The sequence below is a fragment of the Dreissena polymorpha genome, chromosome 7 (genome assembly GCF_020536995.1).
Source record: "Dreissena polymorpha isolate Duluth1 chromosome 7, UMN_Dpol_1.0, whole genome shotgun sequence".
Lineage (NCBI taxonomy): Eukaryota > Metazoa > Mollusca > Bivalvia > Myida > Dreissenidae > Dreissena > Dreissena polymorpha.
Window position 1 is genome coordinate 72,738,911 of NC_068361.1, and position 13,564 is coordinate 72,752,474.

The following is a 13,564-nucleotide window of genomic DNA, read 5'->3' on the forward strand; positions in this document are numbered from 1 at the left end:
GAGCGTCCCATATACCGGGACTGTCATTATTCACTTTAATATTGAGCGTGACCAGATGAGTGAGCGATGAAAGTGACTGGGACATCGAGTCTGCATAATTTACGTTTAAACCTCCATACGCAACATTCAAACTCAGACTCTTGATATTCAGACCACGGATAGCCGCCCACAGACCGGGACTGTCATGATTCACTTCAATACTAAGCGTGTCCAGATGAGTGAGCGATGAAAGTGACTGGGGCATCGAGTCTGCATAATTTACGTTTAAACCTCTATACATGTACCCACCACTCAGACTCAGACTCTTGATATTCAGACCACGGAGAGCGTCCCATATACCGGGACTGTCATTATTCACTTTAATATTGAGCGTGACCAGATGAGTGAGCGATGAAAGTGACTGGGACATCGAGTCTGCATAATTTACGTTGAAACCTACATACGCAACATTCAAACTCAGACTCTTGATATTCAGACCACGGAGAGCGTCCCACAGACCGGGAATGTCATTATTCACTTTAATATTGAGCGTGTCCAGTTGAGTGAGCGATGAAAGTGACTGGGACATCGAGTCTGCATAATTTACGTTTAAACCTCCATACGCAACATTCAAACTCAGACTCTTGATATTCAGACCACGGAGAGCGTCCCACAGACCGGAACTGTCATTATTCACTTTAATATTGAGCGTGTCCAGTTGAGTGAGCGATGAAAGTGACTGGGACATCGAGTCTGCATAATTTACGTTTAAACCTCCATACGCAGCATTCAAACTCAGACTCTTGATATTCAGACCACGGAGAGCGTCCCACATACCGGGACTGTCATTATTCACTTTAATATTGAGCGTGACCAGATGAGTGAGCGATGAAAGTGACTGGGACATCGAGTCTGCATAATTTACGTTTAAACCTCCATACGCAACATTCAAACTCAGACTCTTGATATTCAGACCACGGAGAGCGTCCCACATACCGGGACTGTCATTATTCACTTTAATATTGAGCGTGTCCAGTTGAGTGAGTGAAGAAGTTGACTGGGACATCGAGTCTTCATAATTTACGTTTAAACCTAGATATTCACCACTCAGACTCAGACTCTTGATATTCAGACCATGGAGAGCCTCCCACAGACCGCGACTGACACTACCTTTAATGTGCATCAGTTTTAATGTATTCTTGAAACACGTTAATGTTACGTCTGTCTCTGTATCTGCCCATGGAACTGCATCAGATTTACAAGATGTTATGTTACAATTCGTCAGATAACAGTACACGTCATGATCGAGTGTCAGCAGTGTGCTGAGAAGACTGCGTAGCCAGGTAGAGGAACATGTAATATTTTTCAATTTAATGTTGTCTATGCACGGCAGCACTGGTGGAGGATCTGCACACTGGGCTGGATTTGCACTATTTAGTACGATACACACCGGAAGTGTCAATGAGACCGAACTCGACGAATCTGTAAACATGTAATTACATTTATAACAGTTACGAACATATTTACTTCGGTAACAAGTGTTTAAGTAGGTAATAATTTTGATAGATTTAAAACGTTTGAACCTATCATCATAACAAAATACAATACATTGGGCATTATAACCTTTGATTTGAAATGTGCAATACTACTTTTACAATTTCAATCGGTTCATAAGTATCATATGCGTGTTGTTTATGTTTCTTATCAAATTTTCCTTCCCGTGTATATGTCGTGAACTATGTTCACATACTTGTAAGTGTTTGATCAGTTTTTAAAAACGAATTATTCAACACATATTCGTTTTCAATGAAATAGTATTATCTAAAGGAGACAACAATATATTTTTTTAACGAACTCTTTATAATGCTTATGACCCCTATTTGTTGTATCATTACAACTTACATTAAAGGTAAAAGATTTGTAATTATTGGAAAAAAGCTTACACAATAAAATTCGTGCACAAACTTGTATAATTAAAACATTCAATCAGAACTTTGAAATTATGAATAACATATGAATATAAAAACATATGAAAATTTAAAAAAAATGAATAAACTTTGCATAGATTCACATTGTAATCTACTAAAAACGTAGACAGCAAATCCTCAACATGTAAATCACGTTTAAAGAAATGTGCTACACGGTTTATACATTTTTACTCTAATATTTGTTTAGATGTTTATTATCATTTACCTGGAAATTTATGTACTAGCTTATGCATTATTACTTGGATAACATGGACGGATATAACATACGTGTCAGTATATGCTTGTCTTTTCATGTTTTTATTAAAAACAGAGTTATCATATATCCGTCTCTAAACATGTTCAACACACTTTTAATTGTTTAAATGCTTTAAATATGTGATTAGTTTTTGAAAGACTTATTCAACACAAATAATTAAAGTTTACGTCTCCTATAAATTGTAACATTACAACTGCCATTACAAATACAATCCTTCCAGATATGAAACGATTGATAATAAGTAATGTGCTCTTTTTTAATACGAATTGGAAACAAATAGTTGGCTAATAAAGAATGCTGTCTGCACTTCAAAATGTGAAACATAGAAATATAAGTAAACACTGTTAACATCTTTATAATTTGAATAGATTCGTATCGCGTGGTAATCAAATAACAGTGTAGATATAAATTCTAACAAGTGCATCACGCAGCCATAAACGGAGTAAACAAAATGTACATTTTTACTGTTATATTATACTTATTTGTTGATGTTAAATATCATGTATTCGGGCGTGTATATATTAACCTTACCTTATTATGAGTTAACATACCGCACTTAACAAACATGCATGTATAATATCTAGATATTCTTCTGATAACGCAATGTTGTGTTTATATTAACCTCACTCGTGTATTTTTTTTTCGAATATGGCATCGAATTCACTTCGCCTACGTTTCCATTCTTTACGCAGTTTAAATGAACACAATTGTAAAATGGGACAAATCACGAACAATACGTGTGAACAAGTATAAGTAAAACTTATTGAGTTAAACATACACAGTTTCCTGTGCTGTTAACGCAAAATACGTCATTTTTTATTATTGATCACTTTGTATTATTAATAATTATGCGTTTATTTGTCTTTATCGAAAAGCATGTGTGTATACCCCATGCAAAACGTGTATACTGAAAAAACAAAATAAACTGAGAACGGAAGGTTTAACGTCCGCACAGAGTTTTGATTTGTTCTACAACTAGGTCTCATTCAAATTCCAGATGTGTAAGTAACCATGTGGTGGTGATCAAGTATAATATTTGTTTCATTATGTATGATTTCAGTTAATTATTTTGATTTCCTTTTTATTTCACCGCGTTAAATTTATACATTGTCAAAATAAACACACAGTGTCAATAATTATCATAACAAAACCAAAAAATAACAATCTGCAGAAGTTGAAGTGTGATATCGGAGATGATCGTAAACAAACAGAGCTGCGTTTAGTGCTAGGCTGATTTGGTCGAGTTTCAAATTGTTCCCAGCTACTTAAGGTTTAATTCGATTAACTAATCAGACTAAATACGATTGCATAGTACTCATTCATACATCACCATATCATATTTCATTTCAGTGAAAGTTGTGAATTAGTTAAAGGTCAATATGCAATAAACAAACATACTTCACACATTATAATCGTCATCTCAATCACCATCACCATCACCATCAACACAATTATCATCAGTTTCTTGAAGCCGAGAATGTTATTCTGGAGCACGGAAAGGTAAATCCTTCTGACACAGCGTTGAAGCAATCAATACCAATCTTTGATTTTTGCGTTTTAGTTTTAGATTTAGATTTAAAAAGCAAGAATACCAACTTACATTGATGCAGTTTGATGATAATAATATATCAAACATTTTAGCAAAAAAGCTTTCAAATAAGTAAGACAAATTTCAAATTATTAAAGAGCAATAATTCGGATGTACTTTTGGCAATCATGCTGGTTATGAAACTTGCTTAAATTGGCAAATAATTTTTATAATCAACGAACCATAATTCAGAAGAGTTTTCTAAGATAACAGTGTCATAATCGAACTTGACTGATTCAATATGCACTCAAACATGTACGCCAAGATAATTGATTATCCTATTGAAAGCAGTCAATGTCAAGGTAATCAAATTTTGTCAAAATAGTATGCTAAAATTAATGTTCACTATATGTCATGATGTTCCGTACTTAAATGATTGACTTTGACATTTTTTACCAAAATAAATGATGATCCGATTAAAACTTCTGAATAAGAAAGCAGTCAATGTTAATGTGACCCATTGTTATTTTGAAATATACACCTAATTTTTGACGTCAGATAACCTGGTTTCAAATATGGTCAAAGTTGTAATGGGAGAAATGTTCTGAACATGTTTATCACATATTGGACATTAAGTGTGGCAAATAGCGCATTAATAGCGCATAGCACGGTGTCACTATGACCATATACGGACATTTGCGCCGCTTCCTGGCGCACACGTTTTCAAATGGACCAAACCGATTTTTCAACTCGGGCGCGATACTATTCAAAGAAATGTTCTGACACCGTATCATACAAATAAGACTAAAATGAGACATCAAGAGAGTAAACATTGTATCATTATAGCCTTATGAGGAAATTTGCGCCTACCCCGGTCGGCATTTTGTTTCGAAAAACACGACACATTTCGAAACTGAGTTAAGACATCATTTTCAACAAATGTTCTGACCATGTTTCATGACGATTCGACTTTAATTGTGACGTCAATGGCATTAACAGGCTTTTTTTTAGTTTGACATATTTACATAGTGACTAATGTTTGCCTCTGTGATCAAGTTTCCAACTCGACCAATTTGAATATATTCTGGAACAAACGTATTGACCAGGTTTCATGAAATTTTGGAAAAAAACAGTGTACAAATTTAATATTGACGACGGAAGAAGCAAGGCACAGGACGAATAACAAACAAAAGGCAGGTACAATACATCACTATGAGCACGTGATGGTAAGATGAGCTGAAAAACACCCTAACCTAGTCTAACTTTCAATAACTTGTATTGGTACACGGAAGTACAAGAAAAAGAACCGATCATAAAATGGTATGAATGTGGAGCGATGCGACAGTTCCCGATAACCTAGAAAGTTCATTAAATTAATAACACGATCTTGAATAAAAATACGTCGATTGCTCTCTTAAAGGAAACCCTACAGCACAAACAGAGTCGAATGTATGTTGTGCAATATATCTCGCAATCTCGGATTATATTATAGTAAACGCAAACCATTATCTTGCGATCTTCCATCGTATGTTCGCATTCATCAATCGCATTGTGAGTCTAAACATTTTATCACGTACGCATATAATTTCGCGCACAAGATTATGTTTGTGTATGACGCAATATTGCTAGAATACGATATGAACTCAAGTCAACCCAATGCTAATTTGCATCATGAATTATCACGGTTTCGCATCGTCCTTTCGTGTATTATCGCCTTTCGGTCGAGATTGCGTGCTCTATTTGGAAAGATACATGTTGGACATTTATTATGTCGTACATTTTTCTTCTCGAACACAAAAATAAAAGTACAATTCTAGATTAAGAAACATATTGCAAGATAACGTGTGGTTATCTCGACTTCTAAATGTATGAGGTTGGCATGATCAAATATTCGTTTCATACCAATAATCATAGGGTTCACCTCACCGATCACTTCGAACGTTAAACAGTCCGTAATTGGATTATGCTCATTCGTTTCTAGATATGCCAAATATCAACGAATAGTAATTAAGGACCAGCGTAAATTTTTAACAAGTAGGAACCATTTATATAATTACATGTTTGATCGAAAGTTTACACCTTATAAGAAACTTATGTTTTTTAACTCTATGCAGTAGTTACTGTGAAAGTGCATTTATTACGGATATGAAACACATATATTTTATTTGCTGCTCCATCACTAGCTTACAGATGATAAGAAACGGACGTATTTTTAACACAATGTCGGGCTTTGCACAGGTTGTTTTTTCAAACGTCCAGTGCCATTATGGATGGGTTTAGTGCCCCCTGCCTACATTGATATTTTTCACAAAAATCATTTTAACTGACGTTATTTGGTTCATAATAACATTTAAATAAACCAGCTATAAAGTTATTGAAACGATATTTTTTTCTGTGTTCCGACCTTTCCACTAAATACATGTACGTACAATACTTAGCAGAGGTTACTGTCATACACATGTTAAATAAATGAGCAATTCATTCATAGAATGTCCTGTTTCTGCGCTAGTTTAAACTGAAGTAATATGAACATATTGAAATAGTTACTGGAAATGTTAACACAAATAACCCAAAAATAAAGTGTGTTAGTTCTCCCAAGACAAGTTAATTTCCAATAATAAGGTGGGCGTACTGACGGACGAAATTATGTAGTTATATCACATAATTACTCTCAATATGGATTTTATTGTACCCAACATGACACAAAACTCTTTGTTTTAAGGCTTAGAGACATCTCTTAATCGAATAATAAATTTTAAATAAATATATATTGAGATATCCGAAATAAATTAATCAATACACATCCCAATAAATCAGATGAGTATGTTATTGTATTTTGAATCATATATTGCAATTATATTTATTATGGCGGTAAATTAAGCGTTTAAAACATATATCTACACTGATAACTGAAATTTTGAATATTTTCGTATGAAAAAATAACGATTTATACATTAATTTACCTTAAATAAAATAAGGATTTCCTTATTGCCAAATATTCTTGCTAAGAACGAAACCTGACCGTATCAATTGCAAGAATGAAGAATGAGTGAGGTTTTAAATGACTCCCTAAACGACTCCCTAAACGACGTGGGTATTTGTGTGTGTTTAAAATCGCAAACCAACTTTTAAAACAAAAAAGAAATTCGACATTAAACAATAATATGCATGCAGATGGAATAACAACGAATTGATATATTATCACATAGCTGAATGTTTTCGCATAAGGTAACTCTGGATTTCGGATAAAATTGTGCTGTACCAGAAGGCAGGATCACATGACTTTATGGGGTTCACAAATTGATGTTAATGGCTGTTGACACACTGGTAAGTGTTGCTTTCTTTGTTCAAATAACGTTTAAAAACTATGTTTTCATAAGAATTTAAACTTGTGCATTAATTACAGTTTTATGCGGCTAATGGTTATGTGAAAACCACCCGAATTACTTTATTTAATTATCCTGTGTAATTGGCAAAAAAATCGATGTAAACAGCAATTCATATAAACGATAATGCTGCACGCAACGTGAAATGTTGGCATCAATTCCATAAACATTAAATAATATATTCTAAAATCTTAAAGGGACCTTGTCACATTTTGGTTATCTGACACAATGAAAAATCGGATTCGCAAACTTTCGTTGTAGTTATGATATTTGTGAGTAAACAGTAATAATGCACATTTACCATGCTTTAAAATATCCATAATATGAATCTTTTTTAGCTTAAAAAACCTGAAAATTATAAAGCATTGCAACACGAAACGATTGAATAAATTGGAGAGTGCTGTTGTTATCGTTTTGTTTTGTGACACTACGAGGATTGCTTATATAAAGTATAAAATACAACACTCTTTGTATGATCACGAATTGCCGAGTGGTCTAATAGTTTGGCTTTTACTCCAGGGGTCAGTGGTTCGATTCCAGTTAAGGGATATTGTTTTTTTTTCTTTATGTTTATTCTTGTTTTTTTACTGAAGCGTTTTAGATTAAATGTTTACATTTATCAATGAAACATTTAATACCAATCTTCAATACATTCTCAAATCTTTTAAAACCCCATTAAGATATCGACACAAACTGCAATAAGAAATGCACGAAAAACGTGTAAAAAATGGCAGACGACTCCATCTGTACAAACACGTATCTCTCAAAGTATCATTTTGCAAGCGCTATGGTGTCTTTGATCAAAAGTTTAAAAAGCACGGTGTGTATTTCCAGAAAAATAATGTTCAAAACAAGAAATAAGTAATTGATCCAGTTTAGGAAAATTCATTTGACATGATTTACGTGATACGGGATATTATTATTCTTTCCACTTTACGTATAGCGATCATAGCACGTTATTATGCATGCATAGAATGGCTTAATGAACTATTGATTTTAATTGCATAACACAACAAAACACTCTGATATACATTTAAATGATTTTCCTATTGATTGTTCATTTTTGAGAAATAAAAAATTGATCGAAAACCTACTATGTTGTTTTGTTGTATATATTACCTTTTATTTGTATGCCGCTTCCACTAAGTGTCAAATATTTCAGTTTGATGCACGATGACAGGTCAAACTCAACCTGCGATGTTGCCTCGCTATGTGTAGATGAACTTTGTATGTCACGATAAATTTTGTAACCGACATGTATGTCCAAATCAATGACATTTGACTTGTTTTCTCTCCATATGTTGTACATGTCCATTAAGTTTTTCTCACGGATTTGCAATTGATCGAGCCGGAGGAGAATGTACAGTTTGGTCATTTGAAACAGCTTCTGTGTATCCTGCCTCTATGATGCTTTGAAACGTATCGAATCCATATGGAATTTTAATATTAGTATGTTCATTCATAATGCCAGATAGCTTATTGGCAGCCGATATGTTCAGTCCACATAGGAATATGAACACCTGGGATATGTCGAGATAGGCATCCGAATGACGTCCCAGATATCCGAAAATGACATCATCAATCAAATGAGCATTGAGGGCAATATGATAAGCAGCCAGGAATTCCTGAATGCTTTTGTGGAGAAATGATATAGACGAATTTAAAGTTTTTTTAGTTTTCCTTTTTGATATCAGTCCTGCTTTGAGGGCAAACTCTTGTTCAGATTGTGTAAGATAGTTTGACAATTCGTGATCTTTGAATACTATAGACTGTTCCTTTTCAGGAGAAAACAAAAGATGGAAAGCAGCTTTTGAAATGACATCTACATTTTGAATGATCGGCCGCAGATATCTTGAGCTTGAAAAACACTTCACCGGAGGCGGGTTTAAATCATTAAAAAAGCCAATTATATCGTTAGTTTTCTTAAAAAGGCTTTCAAGCAAAGTAGTATATAATGCACACAATGAAAACCCTTTCAAATGTTCCTTATCCTCCAAAGTATCTGTCCACGTGCAAATAACAAGCGTGTACAACATCGGTGAATATGATAATGAGGTCAGTTCACGATTTGATATAAAGCGCCTAATTTCAAAAGCCGTTGTCTTAAGATTTTTGCTCTCGTCAAGTATGCAGCGCAGTACCCTTTCACAAAATGTATCTGGGTCATAAATCCCCTCGATCTCTACTAGAATGTCGATCTGTGAGTTCTTGATTCGTTCCTCAGCCAGTTTCCATGGTCGAGATGTTGTAAGAACCGTGCACTTGTCACTTAGAAACCCCGCCATAGAAGGTTCAGCAAGGTTACTACCGTCAGGTGCCACCCATTCATCTAGACCGTCTCGCACTACCAGGCACACTTCCGTCTCTATAATTTGGAGTAGAAGTTTGTACATTGCATCACGTTTTTCCTCTGAATACAATGTGTCAATAAGTTGTTTTTTTACCATATTCATTACGTCTTTCGTACCTCTCGATTCTCTCAACGCGATGTAAAACACAAACTGAAACTTTTGAATGATTAACACGTCATCAAACGATTCATTAACGTTGGGAGCTGCCGTTGAAGGCCGATTACCGTCGCACCAAACATGAACTAACTTAGCTGCAAACGTAGACTTGCCGCTGCCGGGCTCGCCTTGTACGTATAAACGTCGATATGACTCTGTATCGTCTGAACTAAAGAGTTCTTTGTATGCCAGCACTTGCTCCTTTTTAACGCGTTTTCCATCTTTTGTAATTTCAATTCGATGAATTTTTGGTGTTGCATATATATCTGTTATACGTTTATCAAGACTCTGATCCAATACTGAAAGAGGCACATTGCTCGCATTGTCATGGTAATGATCCACCAAACGACGGCGAAGATCTGTAATGATACTATAACAATCACTAACATTTACACACGTAAAGTGCGCTATTTAAATGTCTTGCAAAACACGAAAGTGAAACTCGCAAACAAAGTCGTTCGTTACAGTCTAAAGCATAGTTAAAGATGACAATTTCATATCATGTATATACTAATAATCATTTTTAATCAATGCTACATACTAAGCAAACTTAAAATTGTGATAGTGCTGCTTAATTACATGGCATATGTAAGCGCCTTTTTAGAGACCTAACATAAGACATATTTTAGTTCCCAGTGAGTAAAATATATTAAAAAATTCAGAAAAATCAACTTAACCAGAACATAAGGCTGACGAACATTTTAAGAGTCTTGCTCCAACATCTCATATAAAAACCATGTGTATACTGCCTCTGTTGCAAACATTGACCGAATAGAGCAGGGTCGAATAATTTTTCCTATCTCCGGTCAACAGGAAGTAGTGTATTCCTACGCACGCTGTGACGATTACCATGTTCTAATATTTGACTTGAAATTTATTGGGACGATGAATGTTATCGTTATATTTTATATCATCCTTTTTTTCATTAAAATATATCACCGAACCAGCTTTCCGTAATTATCATTTTCATGCACTTGATTACGCAATTTATGACTATCTAGTGTGACATCATTTCTCAGACGGAACATACTAACTAGTTTCTCTCAGGACTTTTGGGGCAACGATTTTGACATGGTGTTTTAATAGTATTTTTTTTAGATCTTTAAAGCAATGAACGAATAATATACGTATTTCGGATTGCGTGTTTGTCATTCATAAGTGTTGATTTCGATAGGAATAAAATAATTCGCTACGGCAGGAATACGATCTCGTTAATCGGGGTTTGGGTCAGTGTGGTTAGCATTCAATACAAACGATATAAAAAAATAGTGTGGTTTAAAATAAATTTCGATTATAGGGATTTGAAAACCGAATATGGATTTCGACAAAGAAATAGAATAACAGAAAATGGATGTGTATATCGTTGTGAATTTATTGTTATAACCAATGGTTAAAGTTGTCATTAAGGTAAATAAAATTTATTTTTTGTTTTGCTGCTGCATTTTGTTTATTTTTTTTACCAAGAAAAATATCACATTCTCGATTCGTTTTTTATTTCTTCTCGTGTTTTCAATAGGAAAGTATTAAAAGGAACAGTTTAAAGTGGAACTTTTTTACGTGACACAATTAATAGGTAGTTATTCGATCGTCTGGAATGTTGTGTACATGTAGGAGGCTAGAATAATTATATTGTTATTTCAATTTATCTTTTGTTTTTGATACAATGTGTCAACGACATGAAGCAGGATACATAGAATACATAATGGGTGCCGAGATGGAGAAAGTTAATCCGGTTCGGCCCGAGAAAAAAGAAAAATAGGGCGAGCTTTAGCTTTCTTTTTCTAAGCCTCACCGGATAAACTTTCTCCATCTCGGCACCAACCATGTATTCTCAATGTCCACATTTAAGTCCAAATGGTTTTGTTTTGTTTTTGAAATGAAAGGTATATAAGATAATTATTACTAATATTGAGGCGAACTGGTGTGAAACAAAAGAAAGTTTACGAACCTGCTACGGCTCGTTCGTATGCTGCTTGTGCAGTTTTGTTTGCTGTCTGTTCCAAGCGCACAATTCCATCCTGCACCTTGCTTTCAATGAATTGTTCTCCATCTTTTGTCTTGCGTTCAAGATGCTGCTCCCAAAATTTTGTCTTTCTTTCAAGGCGTTGTTTCCCAACGTTTGTCTTGATTTTGATGCGTTGTTCCCCAACTTGTGTCTCCCTTTCAAGGCGTTTCTTTCCAAACAGTATGGTAGCATCTAGTTTCTGAAGAGCATTTGACAAGGTTCGTTCTGCCTCCTCAGAAAAACGTTCGACGACCTCTTGTGCATTTTCGAGTGTTTCATAGACCTCTTTCAATAGATCGCCAAGTTCTTCGATTGAAATGCAATCATTCTGCACCTGCAAGCAAAATTCAAAATATTATGTGTTGTTTGTGTTGTGGCAATATACAAGTTTAAGCGAATTCAACCAAGTAGTATAGCTTAAACACAGACATGAAACCATAATTCTGCCAAACAATGTCGCAGACGAAATTACTGTTTCTGCAATCAAGTTATCATTTATATAATTAAGCTGGGAATATTTTGATCATATCAGGATAAGATTTTGGAAAGTTGACAGCGTACGTACGGACCGATACGTGCAATGCTTATTGCAAAATCTCAGTTGAGAAGACAACCGCATGTTATAAAACATTAATATAGCCTGAGGGTAGGTTTTGTTCATTTTAATGTAGTTTAATAATCTGCAATATGCTTTGATGTTTGACAGGCGTCACAAACCATTTTGAGTTTGTAAATATATATAAACATGTCCATCTGACTAACATCACTAAGTCTCGCGAATGCTATCGCTGCTGAAGGATCATGTTGTAAGTATTGTGGGTCAGCCAGGAGCGCGGACAGAGTCCGCAAATAGTCCTGCAGATCAGCATCTGTAACCTTGCAGTCGGATGTGTGTCGTACATTTCGGCCAATCTGACGGACCTAAGAAACAACTCATCGTGGTAAGTATAATACAATTATTACATTTGAAACATTTAACCGACTATTTAGGATTTCGATGTCAACACTTTTCTCTCACAATCTTTTACCAGCGTATCAAACTAACGGATGCATGTTTGATAAATCTAATCAACACTCGTTATATGGGACTATAAATGAAATCAGTTTTGGAAAAAAGTTGTAAGATCGTCAATACTCGCTTTGGTGTACACATACTTGGAATGCATAGTACGCGTTTATGCAATATTTAGAAAGTCATACAATAGAAGTTTATAACATAAAATTTGTATAAAATGAAACAACTTATTAAATACTCTTTAATTCTCGCATACACATTCCGTTATGAGTCATATAAAAAGGCACACTACTGTGTAACCACTTGACTCGTGCTTTGTATTACCTTTTCTAGTGGACATTGCTTATCAGGCGGTGGAGGTGATACCCACGAGGAGGAGAGACATGTCTGGAAATGTCGGCAATTCAACATGATGCTTATAACACCATTTAAGTCCGATTCCTGGACCGAGGAAATGCTGCTATATCCGTCCGGAGGGAGGTAGCATTTGCCTATTTCCCAATAATTTAGTGCCCACTTTTCCGCACAGGTATTCCTCCAGGAAGGTCCACCATATCTGTGTTGTAATATGATATTATGTTTTACATTATCACATATTGCGCATGGCTGTGGTTTCTGGGATTTGTGAAAAGGACAATAATTACGTTTGCTCTTGTTACAATATGGGTTTGTTGGACATTGTATGAGTTTTTCAATTGGGCAATTTCCACAACTTCTACCAACAACGGCGTGTAGTTTCTGTAGTTCTGTGCAAAGAAAGTTAGTGAGGCCTTCCTTTGTAATATTGAGTCCTATGCACGCTTTGAACCAATTAATGGTCTCCTTGTCGCCGAGCAGGTTTGTGTAAGCGGCCATCCTGCACAATTAGCATTCACCGGTGAGTTTGTTAACCAACAAGAA

The 13,564-nt window shown here is 35.0% G+C and overlaps 2 protein-coding genes across 2 annotated transcripts; both read right to left on the bottom strand.

Annotated features, from left to right (window-relative positions):
- Positions 1-350: 350 nt before the first annotated feature.
- LOC127839824 (uncharacterized) lies at positions 351-2,200 on the bottom strand. The gene is made up of 4 exons (XM_052368211.1): positions 2,173-2,200; positions 913-1,461; positions 444-753; positions 351-357 (listed from the first exon to the last, which is right to left on the bottom strand). The coding sequence occupies exons 1-4, from the start codon at positions 2,198-2,200 to the stop codon at positions 351-353; spliced, it is 894 nt and encodes a 297-aa protein (XP_052224171.1).
- Positions 2,201-8,462: 6,262 nt separating this feature from the next.
- LOC127839825 (uncharacterized) lies at positions 8,463-12,664 on the bottom strand. The gene is made up of 3 exons (XM_052368212.1): positions 12,412-12,664; positions 11,593-11,983; positions 8,463-10,003 (listed from the first exon to the last, which is right to left on the bottom strand). Exon 3 carries the CDS (start codon positions 9,588-9,590, stop codon positions 8,463-8,465), a length of 1,128 nt encoding a protein of 375 aa, XP_052224172.1. The 5' UTR covers positions 9,591-10,003; positions 11,593-11,983; positions 12,412-12,664.
- Positions 12,665-13,564: the final 900 nt, after the last annotated feature.

Bases quoted from the DNA above. Each gene is read 5' to 3' on its own strand.
- LOC127839825 (XM_052368212.1), bottom strand. From the start codon at position 9,590: ATGAATATGGTAAAAAAACAACTTATTGACACATTGTATTCAGAGGAA.
- LOC127839824 (XM_052368211.1), bottom strand. From the start codon at position 2,200: ATGCATAAGCTAGTACATAAATTTCCAG. The intron at 1,462-2,172 runs GTAAATGATAAT...ACATGTTTACAG, and splicing joins GCTAGTACATAAATTTCCAG to ATTCGTCGAGTTCGGTCTCA. The intron at 754-912 runs GTTTAAACGTAA...CTGCGTATGGAG, and splicing joins TTTGAATGTTGCGTATGGAG to GTTTAAACGTAAATTATGCA.